Raw genomic sequence first — 14,935 nt, 5'->3', positions numbered from 1 at the left:
GAATTTCATTCAAAAAACAGAATTTGTTACAATTAGTTTCCTTTCCCATAGTGTACATTCCTACATGATTAACCGTTCTAAGGCCCTTTTCTTGGATTTCGTCAGGCCCTTAGGTTTTAGCTGAACTCAAAGGCCCTGGCCGGGAAGCTCATTATGATTTATATTGTTTAAGGGCCCCTCTAGGGGTTTTGTTAATTTTTTTGCTTCGCTAATTTAGCTTTTTTGTCATGTACAAATTAGCACCACTTTTTGTTCTTCTTTTTTGCAATCTTATATATTTTTTTGACAGCTGTCACTTGGTATTGTATAATTGTTAGCGCCTAAATCTTATTTAAGTTTCGTTTTTATTCAAAAGTTGTCATAACTGAAGAAGGTCTTTGACCGAAACGTTTTAGTAAATTTTTAATTTTTTAACTTTTTAACGTCAGAAGTTGTCCGTCCTCGCTTCCTTTTTACTCACTACAGTCGTTCATGTCGTGAGGTTTGCAGATCCTCCTGACGTGGTGACACCTTTGTTGGCCTGAGAGACTCAGTAACAGTTGTATATATATATATATATATATATATATATATATAGGGTTACAGATAAACATTATTACAATTCTTCTCTTTTGTTTATACCTTTGGGTTCAAGTGTTTGGCCAGTTGCTTTCAGACGTTCCAACATACGGCGACATACTTGTCAAATCCACATTACCTACCAACCCACAAATGCAGCCTCTTAAAGGATCATTCAAATGCGGAAGTAACTGCGTCACACGCAATTACATAACTGACGGACGAAATGACTACACATTTTCGGCTACTAAAGAGACAAGACAAATTCCACACTACGTTGACTGTAACTAAAAAAGTCTTATTTACATGTACACTGTAGACGCTGCAACAAACAGTACATAGGAGAGACAAAACGGAGACTTAAAGACCGTTCCAACAAACACCGACGTCCCGTTGACGACCCACTTCTTCTCCACGACAAACAACTGTTTCTGAACATTTCACAAGCAATAACCACACGCCTCACGACGTGGAACTCATCCGCACATCTCGTGACGCCATAACTCAAAATATTCGGGAGCTTAAGCACGCACGTTTTTGTGGCGTGAACGGCAACCGGAAGAGAACATTTCGCGTGCCAGGACAGTGGTGTCTCCCAGATTTTTATACTAATGATCTCTTATGGAGAAAAAATAACGTAAGTGTGGTTGTGTGAAGACAAGTTAAAAGAGAAAACAGCTCACTTCCGGTTGCAGTTCCCTATTTAGTATGGTGACGGCGTCCCCAGTCATGTCATGCGAAGCCTCCACGAAATATCCACGCAACGCGCGAGGTAACTTTATCTGCGCGGGATGAATCTTTCTAAAAATAACTCAAAACATACTACTTATGGGAAAGGTATTTATGGGAGATGCCCTCTCTTCCCACTTTATTTTCTCCTGAAAATTCTGTATTACCACTCGACAACAAACAATATAAACACTGCAAAAGGTCGGTTACCAAACTTATTGTTAATTATTTAGCTAAGGCCTTATTTTTTTCAGCCGCGATATTCTATGGGAGACTTAAAAGACATTTTTATTTGAGAGTGCGGTGTCTTTTGCCAGCATCTTGCCGAAAACCATCGCATTTACACGGCTCTGCAACCTCAAAATCCGGCTCGATTTTCAAGCTTCGTTTAGGTTTTTTCCATCGCCATATTATCGGAACATAAGTGGTTGATCATTGGAATTTGATCAAAATCAAATTAACCAATCAAAAAGCTCAGATTTCTCCCAAGAGACATAATTATCTGTCGCGATTACCATGTAATACAGAAAACATCAAATGTTCAAATACCAGATACAGTAAAAACCCGCATAAAAGAACAAGTGGATAAAGAACCTCACGGGCTGAAATTTGGTAAAATGAACACCATATACATAAGAACCAATTCAACCTGATAGATTCAACTGGTTCTTATATATGAGGAAATAATGGATAAATTTTATGTTGCTGGGTTGGTTTAAGCACCTATTCCAAAGCTACTACCTCTCATTTATCTGTGCCAGCAACTCCCTTGTAATTAATGATAAGTCCCTTGATTTGAGAGGGTGGAGTCTATAATTAATAAAGCAGTGTCAGTTATGCAATAGTGTATAATTTTCTGAAAGAATTTAAGGAAATGTTAAGAACAGCTTGCGGCTGATTTTTCACTGAGTACCCAATGTATAAGAACGGCATCAGCCTGAAACTAAAAAAACATACCCGGTAGGTTCTTTTGAATGAATGATTTGTTTATTTCAACCTCTCGCAGTCAAGACTGAATTACAGGTTGTGGTCAAGAACAGCTACGTAGATAATAAACATAATTATTACAATTTGTACTATGCTTATATAAAATATATCGAATTTTGATTAATTACAAATACATATTACGAATATTTATAAGTGACGAAATTCCTAAATCGAATTGTCTTGTATGGGACTTTCGCCTCACTTTTATGTCGCAGATTATATGGCTTATCCAGCCTCACAGCACAGTTATGTTTTATGCGGGTTTTTACCGTACAATAACGCAGTAGATACGCAGTAGATACTTTTCGTCTTTGGCCAACGAAGCTTGATTAGAAATAGAACGCAAACTGCGGTGACAAACCTGAGACTAAACAAACGCATAACTGAAATATTTTTTTTACTGACAACGTTTCGTAAAGGAAAGGAAAGGAAAGGAAAGGAACTTTATTTAAGTGTCTAGTCGTTCTAGCGCTGGAGCGCTAATTGGGGACACTGTAAACTGAAATGAACAATGAAAGTAAATCAATGAAATGAACAATGAAAGTAAATCAAGTCAAATGTTGATGTATGTCCCAACATGCATCTTCAGAAGTAACCGTTAGCTAAAATTTTTGAAATATATAACAGTAATTTGAGTAGCTTGTGAGATAATGTTGATAGTAACAAAAGGAAGTAGTACAATACTTTACAAAGATATACAAGAAACAATGAAAACAAAAGAGAAAATATATACACTGTAAATGCATATACCTAATACACATTTAAAACTTATTAATAGATACATGCAGTCGGTTGGACATTTCGTATGATACGAAACGTTAAGTCACTAAAAAAATTATTTCAGATGTGCGCTTGTTTCGCCTCATGTTTGTCACCACAGTTTGCGTTCTATTTCTTTGAAACCACTTATTCCTATGGACCCATTATGGGCGTAGCTCCATTCTGTTTAGCATTAGGGGCCATTGTTTCTCGCTGTGTATTGCAAATCTGATATTCAACAAACGTGAATGTAATATTTCCAATCCTTTTAAGTGCGTTCTTTTTGGCCCGTAAGTTTTGACAAGTTTTAGTATTTCAATCAAGGTTGTCATTTTTCGACCAATACCGTTAATGTATGCGTAAATTTAAGACTACTCGTGCCAATTGGTCTCTAATAATATACATGAAAAAATTTCAGCGCGTTGATTGGCTGACAGCACGTCAATTAATCCCAAACAGAGTGCTAAAAAGGTGAAATTTTCGTACTAATAACCAATCAAATGCGAGCCTTGGATGGCGCAATTTATGGCGCATTCTTGATACGTGATACGCGTGCGTTCATTTTCTCGTGCAATTTGAAATAAATAACCAATTTTGTGCGTCTTTGAAAAAAAATTCTCGTGCTTATTTATTCCAAATTGCACTCGAAATCATGTGATTGCCTATACAAAAAGCGCATTTGTGAAAGATCTAGGTGAATGAACGCAATGATGATAACACACCCACGTTTTGCTATCTTGGGAATCGATACGCCTATTGTTGGTTTTCACTCACGTGATCAACAGCCATGTTTTTCAACTAAAACAAAAGAAAACGTTTGCATAATAATAGAGTTGAATTCCCGGAGGATTTGGTCGGGGCTCCAACATGGCCGCCGTTTCTTTGTGTAGGGGCACCAACATGGCGGTCTTGACGTCATGTGAAAACCGAGAATACCTTTAAAGGCTGAATGGGTCAGGTCACCGTAGGTTTCCTTTAGAAAACTTAAAACAATTTAAACGAGGCGGGTTCATACATTTTGTGGATGCTTTCTGAGTAAAAGGATATAGCCATTTTTCGATCAACACAGATTTAAGTTCTGAGATACAAGTAAAACAAAGACAACGACACAGATTTTCAATTCTTGCAAAAAGTGTTGGTTTTATTATATTGTCCGGCTTTCCGAGTATTTTCGAATTCGTCATCAATGTATGTCTCTTTATATATATGTTATTTTGAAAACAGAGTACATAGTTATCACTGTTACAGTTATGTATAGAGTGTACCCTCTTCGACATGTAACACAGAATGATTGATATTTATAGCACTTGTACACTTCTGGGTCTTAACCATCAACGCATGCATGAGACCTTGTCAAGTATATTTTGATATTTTCCAACTCTACAAAAACGAAAAAAAACGTCTAAATTGTTTTCCTATGTTTAATCACATTTTGGATTTTTCATACGTACGACGGATTGAGAAGGGCGGACGTTGTGGATTGAGATCGATACTGATTTCAAAGACGGTAAATATACAACGCATTCGAGTGTCACGTTGTGGCGGCTCATTTTACGCATTATGGAACTAAATATTGCAGAATTTTTTTACTACAAGTTATCGCCCTTATAAGGTCTTCGTAGGAATCTTGAGGGTTATTGTTAGGCCTGACCTTAGTCAAGAACTTAAAATTTCGGGATTAGACTTAAACACGCAATGTCCCGGTAACTCTAGAATGGATTAGGCCAAGATCCGTAACACTAAACTTAAAATAACCTTCATCACCAAAGATCATGCACAAGGGCAGATAACTGTTAGTTCAGCTCTAAATGATAATTCGAAAAAGAAAAATGATAATCACCAAATAATGTTTAAAGGCTCAACTACTTTGCAAAAATAAAGTTTGACGTCGTCTTCGAATATATCAGTACAGAACAAAACCCGGTTGTTGAGTAAGCTTTACATATCTCAGAGGGTGGGTGTTTCAGCCCTCTTCGTTAAGTGTTCAAACAAGCTCGCCTCGCCTTACCCGTTAACCCGTGTTCAAACGTAAATTGTTACTATTACTATTATTTTTTATAGTTATTGGAAGCGCAGGGAATCGTACGCTTGGATCAATCTCGTTCCCAGGGCCTTTTTCCGCCGAGAGTAGGGCGGACAGAAAAGCCCTGGGAACGAGGTTGGGATTGGATGGGAAGGAAAAGGATGCTGGAATCAGATTTTCGTTACTTACAGGTATTTGAGCTTTCAGCGGCGAATAAAATATAAGCAAACTCTGTATTAAAAGCGTAAAATTGCAAAGCCCAACTTTAGAATTACGTTATTTATGAAGCTTCTGACCGCAAAAGGCACAGAAATTGTCCTCGCAGCTGGCTTTACGTCCGCACTTTGTGCAAAAGTGTATTACCGCTGATTTCTCGTCCTCTTTAGGTGAGCCGCAGCTCATGTTTGCATTGCTTGGCGATGAAGCTAAGACGCTATCCATTGAAAATGGAAAAGCGGATACTTGTGCCTTTGGCTTCAGTAACGGCGGTGGTGGGGGGTAGGGACAGTTTGGACTCAGAGGGGCTCTGTGGAATCCGTGCGCAAAAGGTTCTGGTTTGCGAAACAATGGAGGACCTTGGAAATGCAATGCAGGGTGCATTGTAGGGGGAGGACCTCCAACGCTACCCATGACAGGGACTGGCATAGGAAAGGGAAGTTGCTTCTTTTCTTGGTTCTGAAGCAAGCATTCAATAGCTTGGACTACATTTCCACCACACCCTTGAAGGACTAGTTCCAAAACGCTACGGCACTGACTTGGAAACGCTCTGATCAGCAAACCGAGTGGGTCCGGATGAAGCTTTCTCCCCGCACTTGGGCTTTCAGATGTTCGGGGAATCTTCGTGTGTAGTCGTGAGACATCGGAATCTTCGTGATGCGCCTCCCCGTTGAGTTTTCTTTTGGGAGACTGAAGTTGCGTTGAGTTTTCGGTTGTCGGGGTGAAGGTGTTCGCTTCGTCTTCGTCGTCTGATGTTTTCCCTGGTTCGGTTTTTATTCGGACACCGTCAATAACTGTAGGTTCAGATTCGATAGACTGTTCTTTTTGCGAAACCGTGGTTTCTTCAGATGCCGTCGGGGACAGTTGCTGATCAATATCTTCGTCTGAAAATTGAAATCATTTGCTCGTTAATTAAATTGCTGCGACACAAAACGAAAACGCTGAGTATTTTCGTCTTTTGTCGGGAGAGATAAAAAGTAAGGGTAAGCGAATAAGATGCTTGTTTAAAATTGCAATATAATATTTGACTGACCACATCCCTCGAGAAATCTAAACTGGCGGGAAGTAAGCCAGTGGTTCATTTACATGTGAGGTAACTAAGGTATCCAGAATGACACCAGCTGGAGGTCACGGCAACGTTAGACTGTAGTTTCTTTGCTTGGTTGGTTCCTGTAAGTTATAACGCACTTCACTTCACTTGACTTCACTTCGACGCGACCCGACGCCATAATTGGCTTGAGTTTGTGTTGGTTCTCTACTCTGCTTCGAGGGTTTTTCTCCGAGTACTCCGGTTTTCCTGCCTCAGGAAAAACCGGCATACAGCTGATTTCCGTTGGCTGTAAGCTGTGCTCCAAGGTCATACATGGACCGTGTAGTGGCTGCCAAAGGCATCAGAGTATGCTTTCGGTTCGACCTTGTTAAGCTGCCTCGTTGCTGTACTTTGCGACGACGACTAGCGAGACTTGTTACTTTGACTTATTACGTCACTAATCCTTTGATTGCACTCACGTGATAAGACGGCCACGTTGGTGAAAAAACAATAGAAAAACGTAGCTCAAGTTTTGCAAAATAATAGGGTCAAATTCCCAAAAGTCTTTTTCGCCATCGTTCTTTCCACCGACATAGCCGCCGTGACGTCACGTGCAATCACAGCCCCCCCCCCCCCCCCAAGGTAAAAACGGGGGGAGGGTACGGCTACATGTAGGCTAGTGCAATCAAAGAATCTCTGTCCCGAGTGGGAAGGGACCATAACTGAATTGAAGTGGAAAAAAACAAGAAGGCGTAATTTATAGTAATCTCGAGAAAACGAAGTTAGTAAGATATTTATTTTATCTCTAGACCTTCAAATAAAGCAACAGAAACAAATTTTCAAATTAACTCGCCGAGCCGTGCAATACGGCCCGCTAAATTGGCTAATTATAGCTCGCCTACTATTTGAGAATTATAACAGAATTCGTTATTATCCGAGGAGAGGGTCACAGCTTCCAATGTAGCTGCATGCTACAGATTCACTTAACCTTACGCGGTTACTCTGAGTCGTGCGTGCATTGCAAGCAGTAGAAATATCATAATGAGGATGTATTGGGTATACGTATGACTATGACCGAGGCAGAACTCATACCTTCGTAGTCTTCATCACTTTCATCTCGCCCATGCAATGGTGGTAACGAGTTGAGAACCATGGAGGGTCTTTGATACACATCTTCACCAAAACTCTTGTTGACTGGTTCTTTCTCTCCTTCCTTGTGATCCATTTTATGGGACACTTCCGTGTTCTTCCTTTGCTGTCTCAGAAGCGCCACACGAGCAGCCGTTATGCGCTGGCGCTCAGCAATGAGAAGGCACTTCGAGCATGTGCAGTCCCTCCAGCGGCAGTAGTGTTTGTGCCCCTTCAGCCATGAAAGCGCGCCATGGTTGCGACAACGAGCGCATTTTGGAATACGATGGTACAACGCACTGCCAGGGGAGGGTACCTGGGGAAGAATATCGCTCATCCTGGTGGAGAATAGAAAATAACGAAGATTAAAATTAAGATACTGTACCAAAAACTAATTTACACCCACAAAATATGTTGAATTCAACATGGTTTAACGAAGATTAAAAACAGACGGGAATGCTCGGCGGAAATTTTGAATTTAACCCCTAAAGGAGATCATCTGGGCGTGGCTCAAGCTTTTGTGACCCCTAAAGGAGACCTATTTGGGCGTGGCTTAAGCAAATTTTGACCCCTAAACAAAACACGGTAATTAATTAATTAAAAAGAAAATTTGACTTCTGTTTGTCTTTGCGTAATTCTGTGTTTCTTCGCGGAACCCTAAACGAGACCTTGGCGGCTTAAAATATTGGCGCTTTGCCTGGAACACCCTAAGCGAGACCAAAATAAAAAATTTACACCCCTAAGCGAGACGATGAACATCCCCGTGTGTTTCATATGGGAGTCCCCCCTCCCCCCCTCCCCCGGGACCATTACCCGCTATATATGCGCTTTCATTTGTATCCACTTTCGAGAACGTTTTCAAATCGATGCGGTTTCGTTGACTACTCTCAGCGTTTCAGTGTGGACAGAAGGGTTAAACGCATCGAAATGTAAGCGTTTTCAAACGAAAACGCATTAGTGTGGACAGAGACTCAGCTGACTGTGAGAGCGCCCTCTTCGCTGAATAACGATTAATCGGGATGACAGTATCCACCTTTTAAACAACTGAGGCTAGATCGTGCGAAATACTCACCCACTACTGCTCATTTAGAAGTCTAAGCTTTCAATTTTTGAAACAATTTTACTGGCGTTTCAATGAACTCTTTGCAAAACCCTGCAATCAGGTTTATATCTCACTATTACTACATGTAGCATGCGTCCAGATTTGAAAAGTTGAAATAAGTTGCGTGTCGCGGCTCAAACGCCAGGAAGGAAAACGTTTTGTTAGTTGATGACATAGAAGAAACAAAACTTGGGAGTCGAGGGTTTTTAACAAAGAGGCCGATATAGTTACAAATCTTAGATATTGCCGGGGCGGAGAAGGATGACTTAAACTCAAACGCCGAGTGGGAGTTAACACGAAAAACAAAAATGTAAAGACCAACAGATGAAAAGAAAGTAATAAGCAAGCTGAATGAATATGATTACAGATAAACAATTGTTTCGCAGACGTAAAAAATTAGCAACAAGAACACCAAGAGTGGTTAAAATGAAACAATTTCCTTACCCTTGCTAGATGTACAAAAATGGAAAAAGTTCTCAATGGCTTACACCGAAATAAAATCACAAGAATGGTCGCTTTCGACTCTCCAATAGTGTCTAAACCAAGCCAGGTATGACCTATGAATTTGTGGACTGCCTCATACCAAAAGTACTGACCATATAAGATAAGAAACCTGTGACAAGAAATCTCTTCGGGAATCAAACACCAGGAAATCCCATAATTGATTTGCCTACGTGACATGCGGACTTCGTCTCGTGTAGTTCCGATCTTTCTTGGCAAATGTTTGCCGTATTATAATACTAAATTTCCGATTGTCGCCTTTATCTCATCACGTGATCACAACTGCACGTACAAGTTACTCAGGGGCATCAATCAAAATGTGTGCTGCTAGAATACATAGGTCTGCTGAGCAACATTCAGGAATCGGAAGATTCCGGTAAAACCCGATTAATGCGGGGATAGATCATTGAAAGCCGAGTGCCGCCGAGGATTGACCGAAGATGAAACAACTTTAATAGGATTTCTTCTTTTGACAGTTTGCTGTACATGTAGTAACATATTTAGACTTCTCAGACTATTCATGCTAGTTATCACGCTCGCTGATTTTAGTTTGAGACTTTTTTGGAAAAAACTACACCGTTTGAAAGCTCTGATTGTTAAACCCGGCCACTTATTCCTCTCAAGTGCTTGAAACCACTTCTTATCTCCGTATTTCCTTTCAAACACTTGATTTCTTTATTGTTTGGTTCTTTGCGTCTCTTGATCATTTTTGCTAAGACAATCCTTTGGTGCTAAAATTTCGTAAATTACTATTGGTTTTCGTCAAAAGTGATTAAAAATGTGAGAGCAAAATGTCCTTAGCTTTTTGAACAAAAAATCGAAATAGTTTGAAGACGAAGCCTGATAGAAATAGTCAAGTCTTTTCATTCAAAGGAGCAGACAGCATTTGGAGACAGCATCAAGAGATCATGGGACTAAATGCAAGAAAAATACAAAACAAAACAAAACTCGGGTTTCACGAAGCCACAGATGACACGTTTGAACAGAGTTCAAACACAGTTGTCACTGACATTTCATCAACAAAATTTTAGATACAGAACTACGGATAACACATTGTTCAAAAAAGTAAACTCCACAAGAGGAAAGCATTGCTCTGTAGCTTTGATTTAAACAGACTAATATAGGTTTTTATCCAAACTCCAAAGCTAGAACCATCTACTAGAGCACAATGAAGCACTACAATCATGCATCTAGACCTTTCTGTAGAAGATAGCTGCTCATCTACAGACTCAAGAACCAATTCTCTGAACTTATGAAAAACGTTTCTGTGTACTACGTAGCTTAACTACTGCATGCAAACACTTAAATCGTAGAACCTTATGACTAGAACTCAACTCAGTGTCCATGTTCATCTAATTTTATCATTAGATCCAAACTAGAAGCGAAAATCATTTCATAGGAGCTGATTTTACGTGTAAGCTGCTTCCAATTATGCAAGTTTACCAATGAAAAAGGTTAGTCAAGACGTTACAGTTCTTTTCATTGTACGATACGATGTGGCTTAAACTGAACTTTTGCAATCAATTCCGGCATAAATCCCGAAATTACGTGAAATGAAAACGGTTGAGCGGTTCTTTTCAGTACTGTACGAAAATATATTGACAAGTGATAATCGGGAAAGCTTTTTCAGAAAATCACGCGAATTTCTCTCAGCTGACTGTGAATGCCTCTTACTCCCTACCACAATCTGCCTCTTGATAATTAATACCCCCACTCTACTTCCGCACTTGTTTATTAAGTAATAGAAGAAGGCCCATTAAATAACTCAGCTTATAGTCAGGATTAAATACTAAAAATAGCGACCCAAAATAATCAACAAACAGAAAAACAACAACAACTTATTTCGGTTCTCATAGTTCCACAAAATAATCAAGCAAACATTTAATGGAGATATTAGAATGATCAATGCAAAAAGAAATTCTTCCCAATTGTGTTTTAGTCCTGAGTCTCTCGATTCAAGTAGACTTCGTTGTGATTCCATGTTAGACTGCTCGAATAAAATACATTTGCCATTGAGAAGTCGAGGTCATTTTAGAGCATTTTATTTTATCGTTTAAAGGCTTTGTCTTCCAAATAAAATAAAACGTGATGACGGTTGAAAAATTTATCAGTTGGCTGACTGTGCCACAAAATATCACAGTGATTGCATGATTCCTCCAATTCAAATGATGCTAAAATGGTGTTTACATATCTGATCTTGCTCTAGAATGTTGCTAAAAACCGCGAGAGATCCAGCAATAACTTGAAGAGTTGTAGTTCTTTCCAACATATAACGTATGTTGTAATGTAAATGTCTGTGCCTTTTTAATTGGTTGAAAAGCTAGAGCCGATCATGGATCGCGATTCTCTCAGTACCGCGGTTACTGAACCATGAATACATGTATAGAAATACGCTGGCAAAAATAAAATACACGACTTACATTTTGCTAAATGAAGAAAGTTGAAATCTGCGTCCAATGGTTTACTGTGATAAGTAGAGTTAAAATTTTTCCTTTTTTCTTGACAAGAGTTACAGTTTAGTCCATGTAGAACAGAGTGTACCACCAGCTCCAAGTAGGATAAAATGAAGAGCGTTTGATATTTTATTTCATAATTTTTGAATGCGCAAACAATTGATATTTAAACTGAAGGAAATACGTCCAAAAATGAAGTCATTGTGAAGTAATAAACAATATATTTTCCGGTTGTTGTAAAAGAAAGGCACTCAGAAAGTTCGATTTCGCACGGTGAAAAAAAGTGCGCGCCTGCGGATTAAAAGCAAAATATCTTTACTAGACCAACTGTACTTAGTTTCAAGTAACGTATTTTCAAATGTTATTTGATTGGTATCTTTCGCTATCTTAATTTCAGTTGACACTGTGCCAGAGAAATGTCGATATGACCAATTTTACCCTCTTTCTGCTCATTAAAAGAGCTTTTACCTCAATCTGTGAGAAACGTAACAGCCGTTAATCAAGGATCTGTTTTTGCTTATTTAATGATATTTTTTTGAAAAGAGAAATTGCAGCTCCTTGTTTTTATTTGTGCTCAAATGACCCCACAGCTGAAATTGCAGGACTTCGGAAAACTGAAACGAAGATGTGAAGACAAGACTGTTGTTCAAGTTATATTTGTAGAAACACGAAGTCTTCACGATGGTAATAATACCAAAACATCAAAATAAGGGTTGTTGTTCTAGAAAAGATTGTGAAAAGACTATAAAAGATATTATAGTCTTGAAATATAGCCCTTGATCGTTTAAAAATTCATAAAAAATCACGAAGAGATAAAATGAAGTGAATAAAACAGAATGAATAAAGTAAAATGAAAGTGTCCAGGGATATGAAATAATTTCTGCGAGCAAACTGAAGGACGTTTTCTGTGTGGGAGTTTCTTATTTCCACAAAGAGTTGACCACACTAATTGCGAAAGCGAGTTGACAACGGGCGTTAAAAAATCATTTGAGACGTAAGTAAGCGGAACTGTTGAACGAAGGCTCTAAGTGTAATGTGGCGATGTGGGAAAAGCGCATGTGCCTCGAAAGTGTTATGGGCGTTGGAAAAAAAAAGAATCCTATAGGTGACGACAAAAAGGTGAAACGGATCTGGAGGAAGAAATTTTAGTAGGGAGCATTTCAATTGCAGGAACAGTGCCAGATGACTGTTTAATTTCTTCTTCGCTGGCGCCTGAGGTAGTTTTTAGACCCACTGTAAAAAGGTGAATGATGCCTGCTTTGATAGCTCTCAAATCAAACTTTATGATAATTTATAATCAAGAATTTAGCTCCAGGCAACAAAGCAATGATTTTTCACTGTGTATTTATCACTTTTTCACCAGCAATGTCAAAGGTCTTTAACGAAAGTTTTACAACACATCTTATAGCTCCATAACTATGTCATGAAACAAAATTTGTATCCACTTAGTTTGAAGGTCGCTTGTCTTTCGCATCCTGCATTTTGTCTACATCAACGTTAAATACTACTTAGGTGAAAGAACAAAATTACTTTTTTTAGATTATCAGATTTACACAACCATCGATCTCAATGTTAAGGTAATAAATGTATCGCTGTAAAGTCGACAGTTTATTCTGTCGCGTGCCCGTCAAAGATGTTGCTATCGTACATCATCATAACAAGACGATGTGACTTTCAAGTAACAAGGCCAACAAACGTGGTTCAACTTTGTTTGGTTGAGGAGAATTAGACCAATACGCCGGGCAAGACGAGAAACTTCGATGCGTGAATACTGTTTGAACGGTTAGGGTCGTACTGAAACAGTCGCATATATGAAATGATCAGGGGCAAGTTACGTAATGAACTCATCCACATCAATGCAACTGGAATAAACTACACTTAATGAGGGTGCTTTTTCTTTTTCTTACGCTTTTACGCCATTTTAAAGATAAATATAATTGACAACTAGTGGGTTAAAAACTGACTTTGATTCCACAATAGCGTGGTTCGGAAACAACGAACTGAAAAGTTCCAATTGGATTTAAAATAATGTGGTAATAAGACGGACAAAATGACGCCATTTGTGCAGGTGTTGCGGGTTGCTTTGTGAAACGAAAGAGAAAAATGTTTCCTCGGCGAGCAATAGCTCTGTGTGAACGTCTCCTAGCACCTGTTAAACCTAATCGCAAAACAAAGAAACTCTGTGATAACCAAAGCAATATTCCATGTGATCTAGACTGGACTCCGGCTTTCTCAAGTAATTGTTGACAGCTGAAAAACTGTGATCACTAAGAAACTATTTTAAATTGCTTTCAACATCATTTCAGTCGTAGAACTGTTTGTAGTAAAACGATTGCGAAAACAATTGATTGACCGTCACTTTTGAGTTTCGGAATCAGAATAATAAGATATATTGGCGCTTACAAATTAACAGAAACTCTGCTTCTGCAAAATCACAGTCAGGGTGACATATACGCCGAGAGGCAGTGTGGCCCAGTGGTTAGGGCGCTTGCCTTGAGATCCGGGGATCCCAGGTTCAAAACCCGCTCTGACCACTCGTTTAATTTGTTCCTAGTAGTCCCTGGTTCAACTTCCCAGACGCACTTGTAAATAGCCAACTGGTTTGCCCCCGGCCAGTCAGGATTCTTAACAGTTGTTGTGGTTGTTCTGTTCTGTCGTTTCGTTGTGTTTCATTGGCCCCGAAAAGCCCCTATGGGAAGCGGTCAATTAAGTACGTATGTACGACTCCATGTTAAAGAAAGAACAGCCAATGATGTTCTATGCGCGAACAACCGATCGACCGTCACATTCTAAGTAGTTGTATAGAAATTATGTTAAATTTCAGAGATGATTTCTTCAAGTTCTCTTCAACTTTTGGTGAAAGATTCCCTCTTTATAAGAGTGCTTTCAATTGATAGGCCACTTTCGATATATTAAAATTCAGCTTGAAAGAGAGGACAAAGACAAAGGAAAGTGGATGATATGCAAATATTTGTCACATTCATTCCAACGTGTTTCCATTGTTTTCGTCCCCTCTGTCTCGCTATCAAGCTGAATATTTGATATTTCGAAAATGGCTTATTCTCTAGCCAATGGATTAACAGCACGTTCTCCTTCAGCCCTCTGCTCCACCAATGAGTTCACTAGTATAATTATCGTTCAAGGTTTTATGTACACGGACGAGTTTGGATTTTGGGAGTGTTTGCTTAAATGCATGTTAACAAATAAGGCAAAGCCTGAGTCTAAAGTCTTGAGAGAGGAAGAGGTTGCTATTGTTTTTAGCATAAAACCGTTAAAATTTGCAGTCCCCCATCGGAACAGAATACCAGCATCTATCTATTCCTTTCTTTTTGCCAAAAAACAAACCAACAATTTATGGTTTTTTTTTTTTTTAGAGAAAGACCAACCGCAGTATCAAATTCTTTTTCTGGTGAGATTTGGCCTCATGCGTCTTAAGGCAAACATTTCCA

At 39.1% G+C, this 14,935-nt stretch overlaps 1 protein-coding gene across 7 annotated transcripts in view; it reads right to left on the bottom strand.

Moving 5' to 3' along the window:
* Nucleotides 1–4,146: 4,146 nt before the first annotated feature.
* LOC137984299 (doublesex and mab-3 related transcription factor 3, truncated-like) overlaps nucleotides 4,147–14,935 on the bottom strand; it is a 34,992-nt gene continuing 24,203 nt past the window's right edge. For 5 of the 7 annotated variants that reach the window (XM_068831430.1, XM_068831434.1, XM_068831433.1 and 2 more), the window contains 2 exons: nucleotides 7,395–7,768; nucleotides 4,147–6,156 (listed from right to left, as the gene is read on the bottom strand). In XM_068831430.1, the coding sequence (XP_068687531.1) occupies nucleotides 5,333–6,156; nucleotides 7,395–7,767 (1,197 nt within the window). In that variant the 5' untranslated portion in view covers nucleotide 7,768 and the 3' untranslated portion in view covers nucleotides 4,147–5,332. Of the gene's footprint in view, nucleotides 6,157–7,394; nucleotides 7,769–8,976; nucleotides 9,001–9,128; nucleotides 9,152–14,935 lie in introns of those variants that run through there. The other 2 variants (XM_068831437.1, XM_068831436.1) reach the window with 2 other exon arrangements.

This window comes from Montipora foliosa, chromosome 14 (genome assembly GCF_036669935.1).
Source record: "Montipora foliosa isolate CH-2021 chromosome 14, ASM3666993v2, whole genome shotgun sequence".
Classification (NCBI taxonomy): domain Eukaryota; kingdom Metazoa; phylum Cnidaria; class Anthozoa; order Scleractinia; family Acroporidae; genus Montipora; species Montipora foliosa.
The sequence above is the reverse complement of the archived record's forward strand: the minus strand, read 5'-3'. Positions and strand labels throughout refer to the sequence as shown.